Raw genomic sequence first — 27,320 nt, 5'->3', positions numbered from 1 at the left:
CATTATGGGGAGAAGGTAGTCCTGCTCAAACTTTAGAGAGGGGACACAACTGCTTGGTAGCCTTTACAACTTAGTTGAAATTAAGATAGTTCAACATTGAGGGATCGCCATAATACCATTAGTGACGCCACCAATCACTTCTTTGGACTTCTCATTGAGAGATAAGACCAATTCAGAGTACAAATAGATTTGGAGTCTAGACCCATCTGTCTTAGATTATTGGGAACAGACTGCCACAAAATGTATGACACTCTAATCATATGAATACATTTGGAATTAGGTTTTTTTTTTTTTACTTAAAAGTTTATTTGTTGTAAAACTGTGTCAAAGTATAATTGTATCTAAAAAAAAATGTAATTTTAAAATGCCGTAGGTTAACAAAAAAGCCAAAAATCTTTATAAAAAAAAGCCGAACGAGAATATTAGACAAGTCCAACCCACCTCAAAGCCTTAGCTTAGGGCCTTGTTGGTTATATGGGCCTTTTTTGTGGACCAATTAAAAAAGACACCAACTCAAGCCCACTTTAGGCCCATTCAGAAAACGAACTACCTGAAAGCCCAAAAAGGCTAAAACCCCCCAAAGCTTCCCAAAAACCCAACTACCCAAGCACCACGAACAAAACAATCATAGGCTCATAGCCGCTTATTACGCACATACATACCCACAGTGAAAATTTCCACAGCATAATACTACTAGCTATCAACAACAAAATTGAACCATTTTCGTTTTTGGCCAATATTTACAGTGCTTTTGTTTTCACTCAAATTCTTGTCGCAGAGGCCTCAAGTTCTCTCAGGTATACGCGTCTCTTCCCAAAGCCTTTATTACATTCACTTAATCTTTGCATTTTTGTGGGATCGAATCCAATCTTTGGTGCTACGCTTTTAAGAGTCTGGTTGAAACTTGATGGTTTATAGTGTATACTTTTTTTTTCTTTGTTTTTATTTGTAGTTTATAGTATTGTGCTGTATAGCTTCAAATTTGACCATTCAAGTTTTTTTTTTTTAATAATGAAAAATCGGTAAGAAAATCTAGCTGCTGAGGAAAAGTTCGTAGCTTTTGGCTATTAATATATATATAGAAAGTTACATTTTGATCGAATTAAACGACCAAAAGATATAGTATAACTAATGAACTACTATAAACTGATTACTTGGGACAGCAAATTGTGATTTTGCTAATGTAATATTCTATTTTTTAGAAGGGAAAAAAAATTCTTACCCGAATTATGGATGAAATGACACTCCCCCCATTCTTGAGATTTGTGTAAATTAGTTGGAATTTAATTTAATTTATTTTTTATCCTATGTGCCATTTCATGGAAACATTTGGGAAAATTGTCATTTCGATAAACCTTAAGGGAGGTTGGTATAATCGACCATTTTTAGCGTGCGTGTGTTTGGGGGGGGGGGGAAGGTAATTCTATAGTTACAAGATTTTCCTTTTGGTTCAATTTTGTGGTTTTCATTTCCAGCATTTGACAAGAACGGACTTGGTGGATTTCTTTGTGAGTGTCTCGTAGAAGGCTCCAAAGTCCTTGTATCACTTAACATGATTTTTACCCTATCATTTGTCAATAGAGAAAGTAATTGTATCACAAGGATCGAAATTCCATTGCACCTGATCTTTCTTTTTCCTTTTTAATTTTTGAAATTTTATTTTGATTTCCAGTTGGTCCAAATTCCAACTATATGAAACAAATTTAGTAACTCATTTCTAGAATATTTTATACAATTAGAATTTATACTAGTGAGTTTGCATGCTTTGTCAGAGTACACAAGATATATGGGGATATGTTTGTAAAGGATATGAAACTTGTATTATGATATTTTCTTCTTCTTCCATTATGTCTTATTTTTCTTGTGACTATCATTGTCGCAACTAGCAAGAAAAGATGGTTATTTGGAAAATTTAGCATATTGAACTATTTTGAATGGAGGATGGTTATTTTGCACCATGAGAAGCATATTTGATTTTATATACATACATATATATATATATATATATATATATATATATAAAATGTTTGTGGACTATTGTATGTTGAATCGTTGATTATGTAGTTGTTTTACACAATATACATGTCATGAATGAGAGTGATGCACTGTTGCTTCATATAATCGTTTTGAATTTCAAGAAATTTTAGTGATTTTCTACGCGCACCAAAACACTAGAAAACGTTTTCAAACTCATTTTCGGGATCACTACCAAACATAAGAAAATGAGTCAGTGATCTAGAAAATGTTTTCTTGAAAGCAACTCATTTTCCAAAATCGAAACGAACGAAGTGTTAGTTTGTGTTTATGTTGCCTACATAGGATAATTGCTGTGAGAGCGCTTCCTGATTCTGTTTCTGTAATTGCATTGTGATGCAGCTAGGTGATAACAATAATGCTATTGTCAAGAATTTTTGGGAGAACACTGTTTGCAGCTGCTAAATCAGAAACATCTAATGCAACAGCTGCAGCTGCTTCTGTAGCAAGGAACCCCCTGCAAGAGTTCTTTGAGGCTGATAGGAATATAGATGATGACAAACCTGTTGTCTACGGTATGGGGCGTTTTCTTGTTCCTTCATTCTGTTTGCTCATTGCCTTTAGTAATCATAATACTTTATTATTCATGGCTTTATGTTATAAGATATATAGCTGTTTTTTTTTTTTTTTTTTTTTTTTAAATCGGTAATTTCACACACCTTATAGCTTGCAGCAGTGGGAGTGTGACTTACTGGGACAACCTTTTTTAATTACACACACCCAATGGGTATTTAATCCAATACCTCACCCTCTGCCTTGTTCTTACAAGGAGAATAGATGTCATTTGAGCTAGATCTCAGTGGCAACATATAGCTGGTTTTTTATTTTTTTATGTTTATAATTATTATAACGTCCATAAGAACAAGGTCTGTTAATTAGGAATGGAACTGTGGCAATAGAAGGGTGGAAACATGATAATGCTTGATGTTCATTTAACACTGAAGAGACCTTCAATCGAAGTGGAAAAAAGAAAAAGAGTAAATTTGTTTTAAAGTCATACAAGAGATTAGGCAAATAAGCTAAATGGTATTTACCTTTGAAAGGCACATTTGAGGATAGTTAATAATTATCAAAATGTGGGAATTGAATGAAAACAAAAACAATACTGGATATCCATGGGTTGATAGCACAAACCCCAGGTGCTTGATCTAGGTCCTTGGGTTGGGGGGCTTTCTTGTAGTTCTATAATTAATGTTTTGAACCTCATCAGTGTATGTTTGTAATTCTTTAAGTTAGCTCACATTTGAGCAATCCTTCTTTCTAATAAATTATTCTCTAACTTATCCAAAAAACAAAAATATAGGTTTTACATGATTACTTTTATCGCATCAAATCCTTCTGTCAAACAGTCTTGTGCTTGGTAAATTTACTCACTCGCCAAAGGGGGCTTGGAACCCCCCAACCTCACGCACTACCCCATACTTTTTTTTGGGGGGTTTTTTGTTATAGGTACCCCATACGAATGGATGGTGGAGGGGCTATTAGGTCAAGGGCCATTGGCAAAAACTTTCTTATAGATTTAAATAATGAATTAAAATGTCATTGTTTCAAAGTTATTTGAATTTTTTTTTTATAATTTTAAGATAAAATTTTGTCGAAATTTGAAGTCTTTTTTTAATTAGTAATAAGAGTCCATTAAAAAGAAAATAAAAAAGGGATTAGCCCTAGTACACTGTAAGTATACAAGAGATAAACAAGCATTTTGAAATCATTTTGCACATGAGATCATATTGCTTGTAGTTCTTCACTATCATGTGAATCAGTGTACTTCTAGAACAATTTTAATTCTGAAAATTTTCTGTTTTTCCCAATGATGTATAATGATAATCATCCTTTTGGTGCTTTGGTGCTGTCAGGTCGTAGTTGGAAGGCTTCTGAACTGCGACTGAAGTCTTGGGATGATCTTAATAAGCTATGGTATGTCTTGTTAAAGGAGAAAAATATGCTGATGACTCAAAGACAGATGCTTCATTCACAGAATCTACGGTTTCCTAACCCAGAGCGCATTCCCAAGGTATAACGCCATTACTTTGCTTCTTTCTTCACGCATTATGTAATTGTAGTCATTTTTGGCTCCTTGAATGCTTGGCTAATTGTCAGAGGTTTAGCATAATTCAGATGAGATAGCCAGTAACTCTCCAAATACAGGACATCACTAAAACTCGTGCTGCTAGTAATAGAGTTCTTGAAAAATTATTGGGATACTCTTCCTGTAGATAAATACAAGGACTTTAGTGTTATGAACTTATATAAACTGAAATTTGATGTTAAAGGTTCAGTATCAGTATGACCAATAGTCTTTTTTTCTTTTCCATGTAAGTACTGGATAAAGCAACCAAATTCATTTATTTAATTATAAGAATCCTTTTTAGTGAACAGAATCCCTGTTGTTTCTTTGAATTCAATTTCTGTGCAGGCTGAAATTTTTACTGATGTAATGATTTATTTCTTTTCATTTTAATACATAGCAAGTGAATGCATTCTTTTTACAAATAAAATTATCATTATTAAACAAATAAGTAAAACTCAAATTCAGTGAATTAATGCATTGGATACAATATTTGACCATGAAATGTGCCTGTAAAGTGAAGTGAGACATTGCTCTTGAGATATTAAAATCCTCTTTAAGTATACCTTATGCCAATAGATAACAGTACTTACAATCTTGTTGTTCCACTCTTTGGGTGACCAGCCTAAAAATGTTGTAAAGTTGTGCATTACACTTTGCAGTCCATACTTAGTGTAGAGATGACCCAAAGTATGTGAGAGAATGTGACATCCACCATTTTGACTCATTCTTACTCACTGAAATAGTTTATTTTTAAAAGTTATTCTGTATGTTCAGAGCAGTAAATATTTTGATCATTTTTGGTGTGCGACAATAACAAAAGACATGTTAAATCTACTACCAAGTAAAGTGATCCAATTGGCTGTGCAAATCTAAGGCAGAAACGGTTGAACACCCTTGTGGATGCTGTGAACCCCATTCTGGTCCCTTCTAGTGCCAAGCTTCTATATCTCATCACCTTGCTTTGGAATTGCCTTTCCTCATACATTGGTTTGTGGTATTTGGTTGGCTATTTGTCAGGCCTTCTAAGAGATAGTGTCTTTCCATATGTTAGGCATCTAATGGGATTAGAGAATACCTTCAGAAGATGGATGGTTTTTTTTTTTTAATTAGCTAATCATTGTCTGCTGTTGCTTGATGCTTCCTTGAGTAGATCACGTAGTCTAATAAACAAGAATTTTCCTGTAGATAACAAACAATATTCCATCTATCATGGAGGGTTTCTGACTGGAATGGATTCTCTGGTCTTATATAAAGGGGCAGAATTTCTTTTTGATAAGTAGAGGGGCAGAATTACAATGTTAAAATGGAGTGCAAGCTATAGCTTTGCCAATATCAATATCAGATTGCATCCTAAATGCCATAAATGCAAGAGGTTGGGAACCATCTGAATGAATGTTACCAATATTTTAAACATGCTACTTTAAATACTTGACGTTCTTTTAATGTAGAGGGAAGAACTCTTTCTGGAACTTGGCTTTTTAGAGAATCTCTCTTTTCTTGTTCATGGTAAAATTTGACTTCTAAAGTATTGAGTGCAGCAAAGTGAAATTGACTCCATGATCTTCCTCAACCACTGACTGGTATTACATGAAATAGGTTTTTCATTGTAGTTATATCCACACCATTTTAGTTATATCCATCTAGTTCTTTAATTGCCATTTAGATTGCTCTGCCAAAATAAGGCGGGTGAAATTGGTCAAAATTTTATCTAGGAGGAAAAGCCGAAGAAATGTTGAAAAATGAAAAGTAAATAGTTTCCTAGCATTAAACCTAATCATGTCTTGAAATTGCTGCAACAAATTCCTGGATTTCCTAATTGATTTAGTATGTTAGGTCATACCTAGAAATTGGTTATATACATTTGATATAAAAATGTTTCGGGGTCAATTGGCATTGTTCTCTTTTTTTCATTGCTTTCAGCTACTCATTTATTCTGAAATTCAACTTGCATTTCACATTAAGTACTGTAACTAGAAATACCACATTGGATTTGTCTCACTGTGTTTCAATTGGTAGACTGAGTACATGAAAAACAAGTTTTGGAATATTGTGATTTAGGCATTAAATTTGTTGCATGTGTTAATACTTTTCCTCCATCTTTCTGGAACCACAATTACTAATTGGCATTTCGGTGATTCTTGGTGTTGAATGAAATTAAGGTGAGGAAGTCAATGTGTCGTATCAAGCAAGTACTCACTGAAAGAGCGATTGAAGAACCTGATGCCAGAAGGTCGGCTGAGATGAAGAGGATGATAAATGCTCTGTGATAACTTCCAGCTTGTTTCTGTTCACTAAACACTGTATTGGGTATGTTTGTGGACTGCAATGTGGCCATATTTTTCTGGGTGCAACTTTGAATCTTCTGGTAATCACCTAGTATCACTGTTATGAAGTAAATGGACAAATTGCAGCAATTCATGGATTGACAGAGTACTTGTTTCCTATCTCTGAGATTAGTTTTCCTGTAGTGAACTAGTGATGTTATTGAGCACATAATTAACACTGCTCGCGCCTGGTGGATTTGTAGAACATAATGCATATTCTGTTTGGGCTATCATGTTTGAGTATTGTAGTCTTTATCTCATTTTCATTTTTGAATTTCCTTCTTTTGTAGTCTCATGAGTTTTGGCACCAGGGACATGATCTGCTTGAAGGTCCTTTAGACTGTTTGCTATAGTTTTAAACAAGTCAAAATCGTGAATATATTTAATTTGCATGGAATAAATTTTGCCTTTTACAGGGAATAAAGGCAAAATATTTCATCAGTAGTGCTCTGGAATATTTAATCTTCTGGACTTGAGAATCTTCTGTCTTATTTTGTTATTTATTTTGGTTATAAGGTTGTGCTAAATTATCAAACTTTGGGTTTAGGCATGCATTCCAGCAGAAGTATAAACTCTTGTATTCTTTGTATACTACCATCAGTTCGGTCAATGAGGTTCAAGGCTTTAAAAGTTTAAATGCATGAGGTTCTTCGGATGATAAGACAGTAATCAAAGTTGATATATGTATGTGTGTGCATTAATTTTTCTTTTGGCTGAAATCATATTTTCTGCAAAATCTATTCGATTGGCTGATGATAGGACAATAATCAAAGTTGATATATGTATGTGTGTATTAATTTTTCTTTTGGCCGAAATAATATTTTCTGTGAAATCTATTCAATTGGCTGTTGGCATCAGGAAGTCTCTCTTTCTCAAACTTATTAGAGTTTGTTGATCGTTGTAATGTAAGTACTCAGTTGTGATGAGCTTCTAGTATTGTCTAGTATACTTCCTGTGTACTTGGTGTTTTCTTTTTTCTAATAAAACTGATTAATTAATTATATATATAATTTATTTTTTTATATAATTAAAGATGTTATTTACTCCCTGAAGGTTGGTACTTGGAATGGTGTCAGAAGTCTTAGTAGGTGTACAGTTTGTAGTGGGTATATGTGATATGTCAAACTAGGCCATCACATTGACTTTATACTCTTGATAGATAGATTTTGCACCACATGGTCTGTTTCTATTGATAGAGACTTTGAGCCAGGTATTACATTATTACATAATGCCACGGCTAGGCTAGTTTTTACAATTACAATTCTTAAATGATATATTAAAAATATTCTGTTATTGCTATGGTGAAAATGGTTAAGATTACAGCAATTCTAGGTTTATGCATTTATATCTGTGCCTTAAATCATTCTGCTTCTTGCTCTACTAGGTGCCCAGAATGATAATAACGTATATGATGCAAATTGCAGAACGTGTCGTTTGTTTTTATTGTTTTTTGGATACCGAACATAAAAACATGTTTTAAATTTCTAACCTGGCAAGGAAAACTGATAGAGGAAATAGAAGCTGGGTCCATATGAAAATTTGGTGTTGCCCAAGTTTGGATATACGTGCACGCACAAAATAAGATATATGAATAAGAAGTTAAAGATTAAGACACCTAGATTGTAATTCCCCATCCATTTGGGTTTGCAAGATTGGCAGAGTTGATGGTACAAGTAGCCCTGGTTTTTCTTTAAAGACACATTATTAAGTTTTGGAAAAAGATGGAGGCACAAATGGACAAACTCAACATTAAGTCTGGACACTTTTGTCAATATAGAAAGCACCCCACATGCCTTAATGGGAAAATATGGTGTTTGTCACTTTTGAAAGCGATGTTTTTACATTTGATTTGTAGACCTTCATAAACTTAATATTGTTGTGATGATGTTTCTCCAACTTGCAGTTTGGCATGATTTTTCCATACCATCATTATACAGGTTGCAAAAGAAGAATAAAATATAAATGACCAACAAAAGAATTTGACCTTAAAATTACATTGTTTTTTTTTTCTTCCTTTTGGGATCAACTGTATAGATTGTCTTAAGTAATGATGGTGATCTAGAGGTATAATCAAAATCAATTAAAATATAGTTTTACGCGCTTCTTTTCAATATTAAAGAAAAAGGCGAGGGGTGAGTAGTGCAACACTTTTTATTTTGATAAATATATTAATTCTTTTATCTGTTGAGAAACCGTTGTTTGAGCGATTAAACAATAAAGAAGTTGAGGCACTCTTAAGGGGTTGAGTCATAGCTTGATGTAAGTCTTATTCAAATCACCAATATTTTTTAGTGGTATAGTACAATAATTTTTAAGTTAAATTGGTGCCAACTTCCAAACGTTTAAACTCAAGATCTACACCTATATCAAGACCCTAATTGGTGGATTACCCCAACTTTGGGTTTCAGTTGAGTCATAGCTTGATATAAGTCTTATCCAAATCACCAATAATTATGGGTGGTATAATACAATAATTATGAAACTAAACCGTTGTCAAATGTTTACTTTCGAATGTTTGAACTCAAGACCTACCTATATCAATACCCTAATTAGTGGGCCACCCCAACTTTGGGTGGTATTTTTTTTGGCCAATTGAGTTGTAACAATACATGACTATAAATACACATTGAAGAGTAAAGGATCCAAACTCAACCATCTCCACCTCTCACATTTATTAACCATGTGAAATGTGACTAGGTAGCAGCGTGGCACCTCAAAATAAAAACAAAGGAGAGAAAAATCACCATTTTTTTTTTTTTTTTGAGAATTCCAATGGTACAGGATTTTCAGGCCCCCATATGATCTCGAATGCCTTATGCTTACTTAAGCAACAACCTCATAAATCATTTTCCTGCCAAAAACAGAACATTTACATCATCCCTTTATTACTTTTTAGTAGAGTGTGTTGGAACAACTCTAGACAACCTTAACTTCTCCATCATATGCCCTCATGTGGATGTTGCCTAATTTGAAATTACAATCTTACCCCTCCCACCCTATACCCCATCCATCACCTACGGGTCACCCAATCACTGCCCAATTAACCCCAAAAAATTAACCCACAACACCAAACAAGACACACGGAAAGATTAAATCAACTGGCCCTGAAATCTCAGAACCCCTCCAAGTTGTCTAGAAACTCAAAGTCAAAGCCCCTAGATGGGTCAACATTTCTCACTTCAACCATGCCACACACAAAAAACACATATTTTACAACTATCTGGCGTGATAGATTATGAGTAGTAAATAAAAAAATGACGGATCCATGTGATATTGACTAACAATAATCACTATGGTTTAAAAAATTAGATTATACTAGCTAGTCGAATCAAGAACCAAGTACCAATCTAATCTAATAAAAACTTATAAAATATGAAAAAAAACTGGCCATAACCGATCAAAAATTGAAAATTAAGAGCAAAAATGGTCCTTTTAACCATGCCAAATTTAAAATTATAGTATCATAATCAATCACATAAAAGAATTCTAACAAAGTATATGAAATTGTGTGCGATACTAGTATTTAGTTTCTCTAAAGCTCTCTTCACACACTTCTTCACCTATATGGGCCCAAATCTTATGAATAAATAAATAGATAAATAAAAAAGAAAAAGAAAGTCTGAAAGTGCTCACAGTGAGTCAGTCACATTCCCTTTAAAAAATTAATTGACAATCATAAATAACCTGCGTCACAAGCGTGTAGCTTTATGATTCTCTCCTGCCCGAGCTGCCCGATCTGCCCGAACTCTGCTCTACCCAAGTACCAAGTACACCTTTCCTTTTAGCCGTCTGAGCTGAGGCTCTCTCTCTTTCTCTCTCTTCGCTATTTTCTCTCTCTAGATTCTCGCAGTTTCTCTCTCTGAATCGAAAGGCGGCTCGAATTTCTCTCTCTCTCTCGCTCGCGGTCGTTGTGGATCTGAGGTTTTTGATTAGATCGGTTAATCGGATTTGACGTGGAAACCCTAGAAATCGGAATCGAAAATTTGTGAGGTTTTTGGGGGAGTGGAAGAAGAAAGGCGATTTAGGGTTCGGGGATTTTTGAAATTGAAATGGTGTGTGTGGAGGGTTAGGGTTAGGGATCGATCTAGGGTTTTATTTTGATTAAGCGTATGTGAAGAATTTGGGGGAAAAATAAGAGAGAAGGGGTTTGGGGTTTTGGGGAATTGATGGTACTCGTGGTAGGGATTGAAGTTGGGAAAGGGGAAAATGCAAGGCTATGCTGCATGGGCGGGTTGGTGAGGAAGGGAAACGGACTCGGCACATGTGGACAGTCCCCACGCGTGCGATCATAGCCTCTTCCGCCACCGCAACCGATGGTTCTTCTTCGGTCACTTTGTGTTCCTCTAATTCGTTTTGCAAGGTTTGCTTTTGATTGTTTTGATTTAAAAATTTCTTTTTTTGTTTGGTTGGATTTGATTGTTTGGTGTGTGAGAAAAAAAAAATATTGTGGGTTTTGATTGTTTGGGACTTGAGGTGATTTGGGATGTTTGGTAAGTGAGAAGATGAGGTGGGGTGTTTGTGTTTGATCGATTTAGAAAGTTTTTTTATTTTTTTTTGGTTTGGGTGTTGGGGGAAATTCTTGATATGAATGAAAATTTGTGTGAATTAATGTGAAAGTTGATTGATTTAGATTTGAGGGAATGAACCCAATTTTTGTGAATCGTTTGTGTGTGTGTGTGTGTGTGTGTGTGTGTGTGTGTTGGCTCGATTGATTTGGACATGGAGTCCCATTTTTTTGAATTGGTGTGATGGATTTAATGCAAAAATGAACTTGGTTTTGGAAATGTATTGAGAAGCTTAGAAGGGGTAATGAAAGCTACTATTTTGGCTAATTGTTGATGGGTTTTGAAAACACTGAAATCTTCTAACTATTTTGTGTTTTGTGGGATAAAGTTTTTCTATTGAACTGTTTAAATGAATGCAGGGAAGGATTTCGGCTCTGCAATGACCTCTAGATTTAAATTTCTCTCGGGAGGGGACTCCATTTGATGGGAAATTATGTAAACATTTGGAATTAAAATTTTTCTACAATCTGGTTGTTCTTATGTTTTAGGTGTCAGTTCTGGATGTTTATTCATGGTCAGGATATTATATGGTTGATGGGCCATTGCAGATGACACGATATTGGACTATGTTGACTTGTATTTTACCTGTTTGGCTCATGTCCTGATATAAATATTATCAATGCTTAACAACATCATAACATGGTCACGATAACAGGAACAGCTTCTTTTAAGTGAAAATAAAAATGCAATTAGCTTATGGAGTAGATATTTAGATTCTAGATGACAGAAAATATGCCAAGGTTAGCAAGCATTGTCGGTCGATTGAATTGAGAAAACTTAAAATACATTTTTATGTTTTTGAGACATTTGTTGCTTGCATAGGAGCAGACATTTGTTGCTTGCTTAGGAGCAGTAGATTCTTGTTGAATCAATATGTTTATGTTCACAGTATCAAGTTAAATAACTTTCAATAAGTTTATTTTAATGACATGTATCAAGAAATTACCAAAACAGAATAAGTATGTATTGTTGCTTGGCATTGGCATTGGTATGTATAGGCATTAAGTAATACTGCTGAGGGTTAGACTTGGTGGCTTTCTGGCATGGAGTTAAAGGCCTTAAAAAGTCACCCAAGTTCAAATTCTTCTACTTAAGCCGTTGATTGACACGAGTTAAGTGTTATTGCTTTTTTGACTGCCAGTTTTTTTATTACAATTTGAGATTATTCCTTAGACAAATTGAGTGCATTATAATGCCTACAACTAGCCAATGAAAGTCCTCTTTCTGCCCTTCTGTTTGTAATGTACATCGATTATGGAAGTGCATTTGGTTTTCTCAAGACCTTCAAATTTATAACTGCCTTAATTCCTTTTTTTGCCTCCACTTCTCAGGACGGACGCAAAATTAGTGTTGGTGACTGTGCTCTTTTCAAACCACCTCAGGATTCCCCACCTTTCATTGGAATAATTCGTTCATTGACTCTGAGTAAAGAGAATAAGCTAAAGTTAGCTGTGAGTTGGCTTTATCGACCTGCTGAAGTAAAGCTTGGCAAAGGCGTCCTGTTGGAAGCCGCGCCAAACGAAATCTTTTATTCCTTTCATAAGGATGCGATTCCTGCTGAATCGTTACTCCATCCGTGTAAAGTCGCATTCCTTCCTAAAGGTGTTGAACTTCCATCAGGGATTTCATCATTTGTGTGTCGGCGGGTATATGATATTACAAACAAGTGTTTATGGTGGCTAACTGATCAAGATTATGTTAATGTGAGTTTTTAACGCTCTTGCAGATACGTCTCCTTGCTTACATATGCTATTTCTTTAGGGTATTTCTGAATATTCTTACTTGCACAATGGAAATTCATTAATTTTCTTTTACAGGAACGACAGGAAGAGGTAGATCAACTGTTATATAAGACGCGGAAACAAATGCATGCAACATTACAGCCAGGTGGCAGATCTCCAAAGCCAATGAGTGGTCCAACATCAACATCGCAGTTGAAAGCTGGTTCAGATAGTCTCCAGAATAGTGCATCTTCCCTTCCTTCTCAAGTTAAAGGAAAGAAAAGAGAGCGGGGAGACCAGGGCTCTGAGCCTATCAAACGAGAGCGTACTACAAAAATTGATGATGGGGATTCCAATCATACTAGACTGGAAAGCAATTTAAAATCTGAGGTTTCAAAAATTACAGAAAGAGGAGGGCTAATAGACTCTGATGGTGTTGAGAGATTGGTGCAGCTCATGCTGCCTGAAAGAAATGAGAAAAAAATAGATTTGTCTGGGCGGTCTATGCTTGCTGGTGTTATAGCAGCCACAGAGAAGACTGATTGCCTTACTCGGTTTGTGCAACTCAGGGGTCTTCCTGTATTTGATGAATGGCTCCAAGAAGTCCATAAAGGGAAGATTGGTGATGGTAGTGGCCCCAAGGATGGTGATAAAACTGTTGAGGAGTTTCTCTTGGTTTTACTTCGTGCTCTTGATAGGCTGCCTGTAAATTTACAGGCCTTGCAAATGTGCAACATTGGGAAGTCTGTGAATCATTTGCGCGCTCATAAGAACTTGGAAATCCAGAAGAAAGCAAGAGGTTTAGTTGACCTATGGAAGAAACGTGTTGAGGCTGAAATGAACATCAATGATGCGAAGTCTGGCTCAAATCAGTCTGTCCCCTGGTCTGCAAGATCACGCCTTCCTGAAGTTTCCCATGGTGGGAACAGACACTCAGGTATGTCGTCTGATGTTGCAATGAAGAGCTCAGTTACACAGCTTTCTGCATCCAAAACTACTTCTGTGAAGATTGTCCAGGGGGAGAGTATCACCAGGTCTGCATCTGCATCTCCTGGGTCCATAAAATCAGTTCCATCACCTACACCAGTGAATACTAACTTAAGAGACAGCCAGGCTCGAAATGCTGTTGGTAATGCTGCTGATCTCCCTCTGACAACAGCAAGGGATGAGAAAAGCAGCAGTTCTAGTCAGTCGCACAACAACAGTCAATCATGTTCTAGTGACCATGCTAAAACAGGGGGACATTCAGTGAAGGAGGACGCAAGGAGTTCTACTGCTGGTTCAATGAGTGGAAATAAGAACTCACGGCATCGAAAATCAATCAATGGCTTCCCTGGAACAGCTGTATCTGGAGCGCAAAGGGAAATAAGTTCAATCAAAAGTTCCTTGCACAAAAACCCAGCTTCAGAAAAATTATCACAGTCTGGATTGTCATTGGAAAAGACACTTGAAAGCCCCTCAATTGAGGGTAACAGTCAAAAATTGATTGTTAAGATTTCAAATCGAAGTCGCAGTCCTGCACAAAGTGCCAGTGGAGGATCAATTGAAGATCCTTCAATCATGAATAGCAGAGCTTCTTCTCCTGTGCTTTCAGAGAAGCATGATCAGTTCGATCGTACCCTGAAAGAAAAGAGCGAGACTTGTCGAGCTAATATTACTTCAGATGTGAATACTGAATCCTGGCAAAGTAATGATTTCAAGGATGTACTGACTGGGTCTGATGAGGGTGATGGATCCCCTGCAGCTGTTACTGATGAAGAGCGCTGCAGGACTGGAGATGACAGCAAAAAATTGGCAGAAGCTAAAGCTACTTCCTCATCATCAGGGAATGAACAAAAATCAGAGAATTTGCAGGAGGCTTCTTTGCGCTCCATAAATGCCTTAATCGATAGTTGTGTTAAGTACTCTGAAAGAAATGCATCTATATCCATTGGTGATGATGTTGGGATGAATCTCCTTGCTAGTGTGGCTGCTGGAGAGATGTCCAAGTCTGATTTGGTTTCACCTACTGATTCTCCGCAAAGGAACACCCCTGCAGTTGAGCATTCCTGCACAGGTAGTGATCCCAAAGTTAAATCATCTCCAGTAGACGACCTTGCTCAAGACCAAAGCCAGTCTAATGATGGTGCTGGTGATGAGCCTGAGAAGCAGGGTGTTGTTTCCTGTAATATTGGGACAAAAATTGTTGAAAGCACATCTGTTTGTTCTTTGTCTGGGGAGAAACCTGCAGGAGAGAACCATGGTCATTTAAGTTCTTCTTTTATGGATTTTCAGCAAACTGTAGATCCATGTGTAGAAAGTGATGGAAAATCTACTGAAATAACGGTAGCTGCTTTAATGACTTCCTCACCTGTGAGCACTATAGAGAAAACTATGGATATTGATGGAGTCAAATCACTTCAGGAGAAAAAGGCAGTTGGTGAGGTGAATGCAGATGCCATTCCAGATGTAAATGAAAAGACAAGTTGCTCTTTGTTGAATGAAGATAAGTTCAATGTAGTTTCTGCTCTTGAGTTCAAGATGGAAGCAGCTGAGGGGCTGGATGGTGGTAACCAGACAGAGCAGAAGCCACCTTTATCCATGATGCATATGGAAGATGTGAAAGGAACCAAAGAGGAAGTTGTGGTACCTTCTGGTGGTGGGAAAGACACTGCTTCAGAGAAAGTAAAAGATCTGAAGGCTGAAAAGATTGATGAAGCAGATGCCAGGAATCATGTAAGTCAGGCTGAAAAACAAAGAAATGAGCAGGAAAGTAATGGCCCTACAACTTCTGAGAATCGAACTTCAGTTGGTTTAGCTTCCACTGTCACTGATCATGATGGTGAGTATGTGGAGGAGAATTCGGAAAGCAAAACAGGTCATGATCATCAGGTTAGACCAGCTCCTCACATGATTTCACCTGCATTAACTGCACAAGAAACAGAACAGCCTGAAATGACTAGGGGACCTAAGAGGACTGGCACAGAAGCAGTTGACACACAGGAATGTAAGTCAACCAATGCAGATGCAACTTCTATGCCTGCTGCCGGGGCATCAGATATGGATGCAAAAGTGGAATTTGATTTGAATGAAGGCTTTACTGTGGACGAGGGAAAATTTGGGGAACCAAATAGCTTGCCAGCACCATCATGTTCATCTGCCGTTCGATTGGTTAGTCCATTACCTTTTCCTGTTTCCTCTGTGTCTAGTGGCCTTCCTGCTTCAATTACTGTTGCTGCTGCTGCAAAGGGCCCGTTTGTTCCACCAGATGACCTGCTAAAGAGTAAAGGGGAACTTGGTTGGAAGGGATCAGCAGCCACTAGTGCCTTTCGGCCAGCTGAACCCAGGAAAGCTCCAGAAATGCCACAGGGCACTGCAAACGTCCCTCTTCCTGATGCTGCAGCTGGCAAGCAGAGTCGCCCTGCATTGGATATTGATTTGAATATACCTGATGAAAGAGCCCTTGAGGATTTGGCTTCACGGATTTCTGCTCAGGAGCCAGGTTCTTCATCTGTCCCAACAAATAATCATGACGTGGCACGTGATGGAATGATAGGTTCTGAATCTGTTCGTGGCTCTGGGGGACTTGATCTTGATTTGAACCGAGTTGATGATGCTTCTGATATGGGCAATTTCTCAATCAGCAACAGTCGTAGAATGGATGTTCCACTTGCGCAAGTTAAGTCACAATCGGGTAGTGCTCATAATGGTGCAGTGAGTGGCCGCAGGGACTTCGATTTGAACAATGGGCCTTTAGTTGATGAGGTGTGTGCTGAACCATCACCTTTCAGCCTGCATTCCAGGAGTGGTTTTTCATCCCAACCATCCGTTTCTGGCCTTAGAATGAACAATACAGAAATTGGGAACTTTTCACCATGGTTTACTTCAGGAAGCAATTATTCTGCTGTGCCTATTCCATCTATTATGCCAGATAGAGGGGAGCAGTCTTTCCCAATTGTTGCAAGTGGTGCGCCGCCAAGGATGTTGGGTACCACTGGTGGCGGCAGTCCATTTAGTCCTGATGTCTTCAGGGGGCAAGTGTTGTCATCTTCTCCAGCAGTGCCCTTTACCCCCAGCACTTTTCCATACCCCCCCGTCTTCCCTTTTGGAACCACCATTCCACTGTCATCAGCCGCTTTTCCTGGTGGTTCAACAACATACATGGATTCATCATCTGGTGGGAAGGTTTGCTTCCCAGTCCGTCCCCAGTTTTTAGGACTTGCTGGTACTGTTTCTTCTCCTTACCCTAGGCCGTATGTTGTTAGCTTCCCTGATGCAAACAACAGTAGCGCTGAGAGCAGTAGGAAATGGGGAAGACAGGGTTTAGACCTTAATGCCGGGCCTGGAGGATTAGACTTGGAAGCGAGAGATGAGACTTCTCTTCCACCAAGGCAACTGTCTGTTTCCAGTTCACAGTCCATAGCAGATGACCAAGCAAGGATGTACCAGGTTGCAGGTGGTCTTTTGAAGAGAAAGGAGCCTGAGGGAGGTTGGGATGGATACAAGCAGCCCTCGTGGCAGTAGGAATGAGTAATGGCACAATCTGGTGACCCATGAAAAGCTCGTAAGTTTTCGTTTTTGTATATATAGCACATGTGAGTCTAGTCACATAGGAGAGTGATAAAGGTTTCTTTTAAGATTTTTTGGATATTACATAGGAAAACTAGGATAAGGTTTTGGTAATGAATAGTTTGTAAATGACATAAGATAATTTCTCAGTGTTTGTCCATGTATGCATCTCTTTTTCATTCCTCAGTAGCTAAATAGGAGGAGTTCAGACTTATTATTATTATTTTAATAATGTATTTATCTTTTTCTCTGAATTCATTGTGGTTACTGTCTTTTCCATAGTATTTTTGCATTTATCTCTATTTATTATTATTACTTTTTGTACATTAGAGCTGCCATTCTTATGAGACTTCTCTTCCACCATTTTATATTAATTATTATTTAATTTCTTCTCTTCAGTGCTTTGAGGATGGGTGTTGGCTAATCCCAGAGGTTGTCATCTAACTTGTGTGCTTTCGGAGGATGGGTGGTAAGTGAGTTATCTGATGTTGTTCATAGTCTCCGACCCCCATCCCTTCGCTGTATCAAATTGTAATCTGTTCGGGGTCTACAAGCTATTTGTTCCTTGAATTTGTTCTGGGTGGCTGCAGATCAGTTTCCCCTTTGTAGATATTTTAACTGTTGGAAAGCATGCTGTCTGTGTTGCCCAGACATTCGAAATTGGTTCCTTTACTGGTATTCAGTGCAACAACTATATATGACATTGGACCCAAAGCCATCCCTTCCTTATCCAACACTTCCTTTTATGGAGGTTGGGTTACTAAACTGCTTATAAGCCAACACCTTTTGTATGTGATTTGTTGTTAATTTATCTTTCTTTGCCTTTCCCCTTCTACCTTCTAATCTCATATATATATATATATATATATATATATAAAGCTGACTGGTCATCGAATTTTGGCAACCGAACTTCTCTTGTTTTGTCATGGTTTAGTTGCTATTCTAATTTCATTTTATTTTATTTATTAACACTAATATTAGTCTTCGATACAGTTTGGTTTTCTGTCCAGACTTTGTTCCAATGTTCCTACTCATCAAGACCAATATTTTTATTACATGGTGTTTTCCCACAGGCTGTTTTCTAAGAGCTGTTTGGTTAACCATTTTTCATTTTTTGAGGAATCATTCTTCTTAAGTGTGTGTTTACATATGCATGGTCAGTTATTGTGCTAAAAAGTCTTCCTTGATGTTCTATGAATGAAATTGTGCATCATCTGTATGATTTTATGCAATCATTGACGGCTCTTCAGGAGAGGCCTTAGCTCTGTATTGTTCGAATTGTGGTACTGTAAACATTCTTTTTATTTTTAATTTTAGGTTGGATGTTGTATTTTTGTTTATTTACCCAAGTTGCTGTATACTAATTGTTGATGGGTGCAAATGGCTGTGGGAGGAGTTTGAATGTCTTCCTGAAATATGACATGGATTATATTAAGATGATGGAAACACCGTGACAGAGAGCTTAAAGATTAAAGATTTGAACCTTTCTTTTTCAAGGTCTCGTCGCAATTGAAAAGCCAGCAATTTCACCATTTTTAGCCCCTTCTAGAGGTGGGGCATAAGGCATGGACAATCGGTTAAACAGAGCAAATTTGTACCATGATTGTAAGGAACTCCCTGTTTCAGCGCTTTGTTAATGCATGTGCGTTTGTGAGGATAACTTTTGGCCTAAATTAAATAAGATAGATAGCCAACTCAAAAGTCATTATAGCTTCCAGTACCACCACTTTGTACATTATTTGTCTGTGGCTTTAGACAAGAACTTAATTGATAAGGCAAATAACTTGCGTACCAAGGATAATTTTTATTGAGCAGTTTGTGGTTGAGAAGGCATTGAATTAAATGGCTCACTTTGGCTATAGATGTCTGCTAAGATAGTATGGGGACAGTCCTGCTCAACCCAATTATGGTCTCCACTTTCAGGACTCCCTCCTAGTTTTTGATGTCATCAAGCTTATCGTCTTAAAAAGTTGTGTAAAAGATTATGAAAATTTGTATCTCATACATTGCTCTTAAAATTAACCTACAGAAACCTACATGGATTAGAGGTATTTTTTCCTGCCTTTACAGCAAAAATTCAAAACCTTTTTCTGTATTGAGACTATAATCAATTAAGCAATGAAGCTATTCAGAAAAAGAGGAATTTTTCCTTTGTTGTTCAATTCTTTTACTATGGCAAAATAAAAAACAATTGGTGTTCAAATAATCATTATAAAGACAATTATAATATATTAAAAAATGGAAAATAAAAAGAAAATAGCCACAAATAATAAAAGAGATATGTAAACATTTTACCATCAGTGATTTTTTTTTTTTTTCTAAAAAAGAAGAAGAAGTGATTTAGAGGATAAAATCAAGCTTTTTGGCAAATTCAAGGGACTGGCAAACACAACTAAGAATAGAATATGATAGTAAATGTGTGGGGAATAAGGGGATAAAACTCATAAAAAAAAGGGCAGGGCATAAAAAAAGAAAACAAAATGAAGGGTCATTATCAGTTGACCTCACCTAACAAACCACACAACATTGCATTAGTTTGAAAAACCCCCCCATCCCCCAAAATAAAAACCGACCCGTTTCCATAAAATTAAACCCGAATCCGTAACAGACTTTTAACCCAAACCAAACCCAACACAGCCCCGTTGCCTAGTCTAAACTACACCTTTCCTTTTCCCGTCTACCCCTCTCTCTCTAGATTCTCGCACTTCTTTTCTCTCTCTAACTTTCTCTCTCTAGAAACCGAAAATTTCTCTTTCTCGTTCGGCGGATCTGAGCTCCAATTAGGCCGATTAATCGGGCACAGAAAATCGGAGTCGAAGTTTTTTTTTTAATTTTTATTTTTTGAAAAAAAAAGAAGAAGCAAATTAGGGATTGTGTTATTATTATATTTATAATTGAATTGAGTTTGTTTGGTAGTTTGTTTGTTGGCGTAAGATATGGTGGGAGCTAGCTAGGGTTTCGGATCGATCTAGGGTTTTTTTTTTTTGCGGAATTGGGAGAAAATCGTTTGGTGGTGTAGAAAAGAAAGTGGAGAGGGTGTTTGGGGGAATTGATGGTTTTCGTGGAAAGTGAAGGAGAAAAAAATTTAGGGATTGAAGGAAGAAGGATTGGGGAAAATGCAAGAGGGCTATGCTGCAGAAGGTGCATGATGGGAGTAGTGGTGGTGGCGGCGGTGGTGATGGTGAGGAGAGGAAATCGACGACTCGGCACATGTGGACTTGTGTCCCCACGCGTCCAGCGAATTTGATCCCAGCTGATGCTTCTTCTTCTTCTTTTGTTTCTCAGCCTAATTCATTCTTCAAGGTCTGCTTTTTTAATTTTGTTTTTGGTCTTAATTATATTACTTGATTTAATTTGGTTTGGTTTGATTCTATTTGTTGGGTTTGATTGTTTTGTGGGTTTTGGAATAAATGATCGGGTTGTGAATTGATGGGGTTTCTGGGTTTGATTGGTTTAGAAAGTAGGAAATGAACCTGATTTTCTGAGAAAATGAATGTTTTGATTTTGGGTTTTTTTTTTTTTGGGGTGTGAATTATAGGAAATTAATGAAATTTTGTCTCAATTATTTGAATTGCTGAAAATGGACCTTTCTTCTTCCAACGGAGTATGAAAGCAAAGGTTTAATTCGGTGTATTCAATTATATATATGAGCTAAAAAAATTTCAATGACTGTTCCCAATTGACCTGTAAGTAGGAATTCGAAAAGGGAAAGGGGGTGGGGGGATTCAGTTTGTAGTTTCATAAATATTGGTGCTAGGAATAGGAGTCATGTGATGGTATTTAAGTAGAGGTAGAAATGCCTAGGGGCTAGGAACCTTGCCCCAAATCTTGGAGTTAAGGCACCTCAAGAAGCATGAGCCAAGCTTGAATCCTATTAGTTACCTCTTTGATGGTAAATTGGTGGGATTTATCCTAGTAATTTTCAGGTAATTGTAGCCGATAAGGTCTTGCTCAAATGGCACCTCCTCCCCTTGTAAGAGCAAGGTGGAGGCTGAGCCCATGGGTTCAGGCTCCACCAGGTGCATGTGTAATTATCAATTAAAAAAAATGCCTGCTACTTGTTATAGACGTGCTCGGGATTAGTTACGTATTTGAAGAGTTCTCCTTGTTGGCCCTTAAAACAAATAAAAGTACAAATTTTTATTTTGCATTGTAGTCCTTGTTAGAATGACTATTAAATCTACTGGCCCTTAACATTTTAAAATTTTAGTGCTTAGGTGGTTTTTTCTCATATGCTTCTACTTGCCTCGTGCTTTCTTGGCATATTTTAATAAATTATATTACTTGTTCAAAAGAGATAGCAGTCAGAGTACATGAGACGTTTAATTTTTTTACTAGTCTGGCAATGTAGAGATTATCTTGAATTGACTCCCTACTTTTTACTTTTATACTTTGAAAATTCTGAAAAATTGCTTACTGTATCGGATGGATTTGAATACTATCTTTATTCTTCTAATAATGAAGTTGCATAATCTAATCTTTGGCTTGCTAATCAATGTAATTATTGATGTGTATTTGGTGCTTATTTCTCTCTTGACCTTGTGGATTCCCAATTATGATATGAGATTGAAAATATGTTTCTAAAACCTTCAGTTGTTTATATGGGAGTGACTAATCATTGATACTACTTTTTATTGTCTTGTTAATCATTTCTGCCATCTAGTTTATATGTTATTTGATCTATGATAAAATAGGAAGAATCCTGTTTTTACCCCTCTTTGGTTTTTGGTTCTTCTTCTTCTTCTTTCTATTAACTGATTTTTTTTTTTTTACTTTACAGGATGGACGCAAGATCAGTGTTGGTGACTGTGCTCTTTTTAAACCGCCTCAGGATTCCCCACCTTTCATTGGTATAATCCGTTGTTTGACTACAAGTAAAGAGGATAAGTTAAAGTTAGGTGTTAACTGGCTATATCGACCTGCTGAAGTAAAGCTTGGCAAAGGCGTCCTATTGGAAGCTGCGCCAAACGAAATCTTCTATTCCTTTCATAAGGATGAGATTCCTGCTGCATCGTTACTTCATCCATGTAAAGTTGCCTTCCTTCCTAAAGGTGTTGAGCTTCCATCAGGGATTTCGTCATTCGTTTGTCGGCAGGTTTATGACATTACAAACAAGTGTTTATGGTGGCTAACTGATCAAGATTATATTAATGTGAGTTTTCTTTTTATATAAATTCTCTTGGTCATCTTTCATTTTGCACTCACATGCTGAATCTTTAGGGTAATAATGTCTTTTCTCTCTCAGGAACGTCAGGAAGAAGTAGATCAGCTGTTAGAAAACACGCGAATTGAAATGCATGCGACATTGCAGCCAGGCGGGCGATCTCCAAAGCCAATGAGTGGTCCGACATCGACATCACAGTTAAAAGCAGGTTCAGATAGTGTTCAGAATAGTGCTTCTTCCATTCCTTCCCAAGTTAAGGGAAAGAAAAGGGAGCGGGGAGATCAGAGTACTGAGCCTGTCAAACGAGAGCGTACTACGAAAACAGATGATGCGGATTCTGGACATAGTAGACTGGATAGTAATTTAAAATCTGAGACTGCCAAAATTACAGAGAAAGGAGGCCTTATAGACTCTGAAGGGGTGGATAGATTGTTGCAGCTGATGCTGCCAGACAGAAATGAGAAGAAAGTAGATTTAGCCGGGCGGTCAATGCTTGCTGGTGTTATTGCAGCCACAGATAAGCATGATTGCCTTAGTCGGTTTGTGCAACTCAGGGGACTGCCCGTATTTGATGAATGGCTCCAGGAAGTTCATAAAGGGAAGATTGGTGATGCTAGTGGCCTCAAGGATGGTGATAAATCTGTTGAGGATTTTCTCTTGGTTTTACTTCGTGCACTTGATAAGCTGCCTGTAAACCTTCAGGCCCTACAGATGTGCAACATTGGTAAGTCTGTGAATCATTTGCGTACGCATAAGAACCTGGAAATCCAGAAGAAAGCTAGGAGTTTAGTTGACACATGGAAGAAACGTGTTGAGCAGGAAATGAACATCAATGATGCAAAGTCGGGTTCAAATCAGGCTGTCACCTGGAGTGGAAGATCACGCCTTCCTGAAGTTTCCCCTGGTGGGAATCGACAATCAGGTGCATCCACTGATGTTGCTGTGAAGAGCCCTGCACAGCTCTCTGCATCCAAAACTGCCCCAGTGAAAGTTGTCCAGGGTGAGAGCACTCCTCGGTCTGCATCTGCATCTCCAGGGTCTATGAAAACAGTGCCATCAACTGCGCCTGCAAGCACTAACCTAAAAGATGGTCAGGGTCGAAATGCTGTTGGTTTCGCCTCTGATCCCCCTCAGGCAACAGTGAAGGATGAGAAAAGCAGCAGTTCTAGTCAGTCCCACAATAGTCAATCTTGCTCTAGTGACCATACTAAAACTGGACTTTCCGGGAAGGAGGATGCAAGGAGCCCTACTGCTGGTTCAATGAGTGGAAATAAGACCTCAGGTGGTTCTTCACGGCATCGGAAGTCAATAAATGGCCTCCCTGGCTCTGCTTTATCTGGAGTTCAAAGGGAAAGTTGTTCAAGCAGGAGTTCCACGCAAAAACATCTGGCCTCAGAAAAACAATTGCAATCTGGATTGCCATGTGAAAAGGCACTTGATGGGCCTGTCAATGACGGTAATGGTCATAAATTGATTGTCAAGATTCCAAATCGAGTTCGCAGTCCTGCACAAAGTGCCAGTGGAGCATCATTTGAAGATCCTTCACTTTTGCATAGCAGAGCTTCTTCTCCTGTGCTTTCAGAGAAGCATGATCAGTTTGATCGTAGCTTGAAAGAAAAGAGTGATGCTTATCGAGCTAATATTACTTCAGTTGTGAAAACTGAATCATGGCAAAGTAATGATTTTAAAGATGTACTGACCGGTTCTGATGAAGGTGATGGATCACCTCCTGCCATTACAGATGAAGAGCGCTGTAGGAGTGGTGATGACAGTAAAAAGTGGACAGAAGCTAAAGCTGCTTCCACATCATCAGGGAATGAACATAAATTAGGGAATCCAGAGGAGGGTTCTTTACGCTCTATAAATGCTTTGATTGAAAGTTGTGTCAAGTACTCAGAAGCTAATGCATCTATTTCCATTGGAGATGATGGTGGAATGAACCTGCTTGCTAGTGTGGCTGCTGGAGAAATGTCCAAGTCTGATGTGGTTTCACCTGCTGATTCTCCTCAAAGAAACATGCTTGCAGTTGAACACTCCTGCTCAGGCAGTGATTCCAAAGTCAAATCATCTCCTGCAGATGACCTTGCTCGAAACCGTAGCCGGTCTAATGATGGTGCTGATGTTGAGCATGAGAAGCAGGGTTTAATTTCCAGTAATGTTGGTCCTAAAATTGTAGAAGGTAATTCAGCCTCTTTGATGTCTGAAGAGAAAGTTGTAGAAGGGCACAGTGGAAGTTTTCATTCTTCAAGTAAGGATTTGCAGCAAACTGCAGACCCATGTGTAGAAAGCAATGGAAAATCTACTGAAATGACAGTACCTGCTTCAGTGGCTTCTCCTGCAATCACAGTAGAGAAAACCATGGATGTTGAAGGAGGCAAACATCTTGAGGAGAAAAGGGCAGTTGATGGGGTGAATGCAGATGCCATTCCTGATGCTAAAGAAAAGGTGAGTGATTCTTTGTCAGATAGAGATAAGGTTGATGTGTCTGCAAGGCTAGAAGTCCATAATGAAGTCATTGAAGGCTCATCATCACACCCATCTTTAGAAATTGATGGTGACGACAAGAAGTTTGTAAACGAAGGGTTGAACAGTGGCGTGAAGACAGAGCAGAAGCCTCCTGCTTTGATGATACATTCTGAGAGTGTGAAAGGAACCAATGAAGAAGTGCTCCATCCTTCTGGTGGTGGGAAAGATCTGGTTCCCGGAAATGTCAATGAATTGAAGACTGAAAAGACTAAGGAAACAGATGTGAGAAGTAATGTTAATCTGACTGAAATACGAAGTAATATGCAGGAAGGTAATGCTCCTACAATCCCTGAGAATCAAATAGTTGGTTTGGGCTCAGCTATTACGGATCGTGAAGGTGAGTATCTGGATGAGAAGTTGGAAAGCAAAGAGCGTTTTGTGCAACGTGGTAGACCAGTTCCTCACAAGGTGTCTCGTGCATTGCCTGTGCAAGAAACAGAATGTGAGCAGTCAAGGGGGTCCAAGTTGACTGGCATGGAAGTTGATGATACTGAAGAATGTACATCTACAACTGCAGATGCTGCTTCTATGTCTGCTGCAGTGGCATCAGATATGGAGGCAAGAATGGAATTTGATTTGAATGAAGGCTTTGCTAGTGATGATGGGAAACTTGGGGAGGCAAGTAATTTGACTGCAAAAGAATGTTCAACTGCCCTTCGTTTGGTTAGCCCATTTCCTATATCTTCTGTGACTAGTGGCCTTCCTGCTTCAATTACAGTGGCTGCTGCTGCAAAAGGGCCATTTGTTCCGCCAGATGACCTACTGAAGAGTAAAGGGGAACTTGGTTGGAAGGGATCAGCAGCTACTAGTGCCTTTCGTCCTGCTGAACCCCGGAAGGCTCCTGAGATGCCACATGGCACTGCAAACATTCCTCTTCCTGATGCTACAGTTGGCAAGCAGAGTCGCCCTCCATTGGATATTGACTTGAATTTTCCCGATGAAAGAATTCTTGAGGATTTGGCTTGTCGAGATTCTGCTCCTGAGCCAGGTACTTTATCTGGACCAATAAATAATCCTGAAATGGCACGTGAAGAACTAATGGGTACTGCTCCTGTTCGTTTCTCTGGAGTACTTGATCTTGATTTGAATCGTGTTGATGATGCATCTGATACGGGCAATTACTTAACTAGCAATAGTCGTAGAACGGATGTCCCACTTGTGCCAGTTAAATCATCAAGCAGTCCTCTTAATGGTGCTGTGAGTGTCCGCAGGGACTTTGATTTGAACGATGGGCCTGTTGTTGATGAGATGAGTGCTGAACCTTCACCATTTAGCCTGCTTGGTAGGAGCAGTCAGCCATCCCAACCACCTGTTTCTGGCCTTAGAATGAACAATACAGACATGGGAAATTTCTCACCATGGTTTGCCACAGGAAGCACTTATTCAGCAGTTCCTATTCCATCCATTCCTGATAGAGGGGAGCAGCCTTTCCCTATTGTTGCAACTGGTGGGCCACAGAGGTTGTTGGGTCCCACTGGTAGCAGCAACCCATTTAGTTCTGATGTTTTCAGGGGGCCAGTGTTGTCATCATCTCCTGCCGTGCCCTTCCCCTCCAGCTTTCAGTATCCCGTCTTCCCATTTGGAACCTTTCCGCTGACTTCAGCCGCTTTTTCAGGTGGTTCAACAACATACATGGATTCATCATCTGGTGGGAAGGTTTGCTTCCCTCCAGTTCATACACAGTTTTTAGGACCTGCTGGTGCAGTTTCATCCCATTACCCTAGGCCTTATGTTGTTAGCTTCCCTGATGGTAGCAATAACAGTAGTGCTGAGAGCAGTAGGAAATGGGGAAGGCAGGGGTTAGACCTCAATGCCGGGCCTGGAGTCTTAGATGTAGAAGGCAGAGATGAGACTTCTTCTCTTCCACCAAGGCAACTTTCTGTTGCCAGTTCACAGGCTATAGCAGATGAGCAAGCAAGGATGTACGCTGGTGGTGTTTTAAAGAGGAAGGAGCCTGAGGGCGGGTGGGATAGTTACAAGCAATCATGGCAATAGATTTGAGTAATGGCACAATTTGGTGACCCATGAAAGCTTGTGAGTTGTTGATTCTGTATTTGCCAGTTCTAATATGCAAGTCTAGTTACCAAAGAGAGAGAGGATCTCTGCAATGTTTCTTGGATTGTGCAAAGGGGAACAATGGGAAAAGGTTTTGGTAAAGAGTAATTTTTAAATGACAAAAAGAAATTTTTTTAGTGTTTTCTCCATGTATGTAACTCTTTCCATTCCTCGGTAGCTAAATAAGAGAAGTAAGATTTTATTTGATTCTCCTGAACTAATATGTTGCATATTGCATTGATTGATAAGGTCAGTTTCTTTTGGCCAAAGGAAGAGATAAAAGAGAGAATATTCATTTAGTTCGTGTCCTTA

At 38.3% G+C, this 27,320-nt stretch overlaps 3 protein-coding genes across 5 annotated transcripts; all 3 read left to right on the top strand.

The window, feature by feature from the left end:
* The first annotated feature begins 618 nt into the window (after positions 1-618).
* LOC142630580 (uncharacterized) lies at positions 619-6,703 on the top strand. 2 transcript variants are annotated; one of them, XM_075804597.1, is made up of 4 exons: positions 619-797; positions 2,381-2,549; positions 3,891-4,048; positions 6,265-6,703. In XM_075804597.1, exons 2-4 carry the CDS (start codon positions 2,393-2,395, stop codon positions 6,370-6,372), a joined length of 423 nt encoding a protein of 140 aa, XP_075660712.1. In that variant the 5' UTR covers positions 619-797; positions 2,381-2,392; the 3' UTR covers positions 6,373-6,703. The 2 variants fall into 2 exon arrangements, with proteins under 2 accessions (XP_075660712.1, XP_075660711.1); XM_075804596.1 differs by having other exon boundaries at positions 646-797; positions 2,377-2,549.
* A 3,518-nt stretch (positions 6,704-10,221) lies between these two features.
* Positions 10,222-18,088, top strand: LOC142632248 (uncharacterized). Of its 2 annotated transcripts, none has more exons than XM_075806675.1 (4): positions 10,222-10,789; positions 12,326-12,697; positions 12,812-17,258; positions 17,663-18,088. In XM_075806675.1, exons 1-3 carry the CDS (start codon positions 10,646-10,648, stop codon positions 17,216-17,218), a joined length of 4,923 nt encoding a protein of 1,640 aa, XP_075662790.1. In that variant the 5' UTR covers positions 10,222-10,645; the 3' UTR covers positions 17,219-17,258; positions 17,663-18,088. The 2 variants fall into 2 exon arrangements, with proteins under 2 accessions (XP_075662790.1, XP_075662791.1); XM_075806676.1 differs by lacking the exon at positions 10,222-10,789 and adding an exon at positions 11,555-11,570.
* A 1,786-nt stretch (positions 18,089-19,874) lies between these two features.
* Positions 19,875-27,229, top strand: LOC142630766 (uncharacterized). The gene is made up of 3 exons (XM_075804810.1): positions 19,875-20,566; positions 22,044-22,415; positions 22,509-27,229. Exons 1-3 carry the CDS (start codon positions 20,393-20,395, stop codon positions 26,946-26,948), a joined length of 4,986 nt encoding a protein of 1,661 aa, XP_075660925.1. The 5' UTR covers positions 19,875-20,392; the 3' UTR covers positions 26,949-27,229.
* Positions 27,230-27,320: the final 91 nt, after the last annotated feature.

Source organism: Castanea sativa, chromosome 4, assembly GCF_040712315.1.
Source record: "Castanea sativa cultivar Marrone di Chiusa Pesio chromosome 4, ASM4071231v1".
In the NCBI taxonomy this organism is placed as follows: Eukaryota; Viridiplantae; Streptophyta; class Magnoliopsida; order Fagales; family Fagaceae; genus Castanea; species Castanea sativa.
This window is presented reverse-complemented; position numbering and strand designations above follow the sequence as displayed.

Excerpts from the sequence above, each read along its gene's own strand:
- LOC142630766 (XM_075804810.1), top strand. The coding sequence starts at position 20,393 with ATGCTGCAGAAGGTGCATGATGGGAGTAGTGGTGGTGGCGGCGGTGGT. Across the intron at positions 20,567-22,043 it reads AGCCTAATTCATTCTTCAAG|GATGGACGCAAGATCAGTGT; the intron begins GTCTGCTTTTTT and ends TTTACTTTACAG. Across the intron at positions 22,416-22,508 it reads CTGATCAAGATTATATTAAT|GAACGTCAGGAAGAAGTAGA; the intron begins GTGAGTTTTCTT and ends TTTCTCTCTCAG.
- LOC142630580 (XM_075804597.1), top strand. The coding sequence starts at position 2,393 with ATGCTATTGTCAAGAATTTTTGGGAGAACACTGTTTGCAGCTGCTAAA. Across the intron at positions 2,550-3,890 it reads TGACAAACCTGTTGTCTACG|GTCGTAGTTGGAAGGCTTCT; the intron begins GTATGGGGCGTT and ends TGGTGCTGTCAG. Across the intron at positions 4,049-6,264 it reads ACCCAGAGCGCATTCCCAAG|GTGAGGAAGTCAATGTGTCG; the intron begins GTATAACGCCAT and ends AATGAAATTAAG.
- LOC142632248 (XM_075806675.1), top strand. The coding sequence starts at position 10,646 with ATGCTGCATGGGCGGGTTGGTGAGGAAGGGAAACGGACTCGGCACATG. Across the intron at positions 10,790-12,325 it reads CCTCTAATTCGTTTTGCAAG|GACGGACGCAAAATTAGTGT; the intron begins GTTTGCTTTTGA and ends TCCACTTCTCAG. Across the intron at positions 12,698-12,811 it reads CTGATCAAGATTATGTTAAT|GAACGACAGGAAGAGGTAGA; the intron begins GTGAGTTTTTAA and ends TTTCTTTTACAG.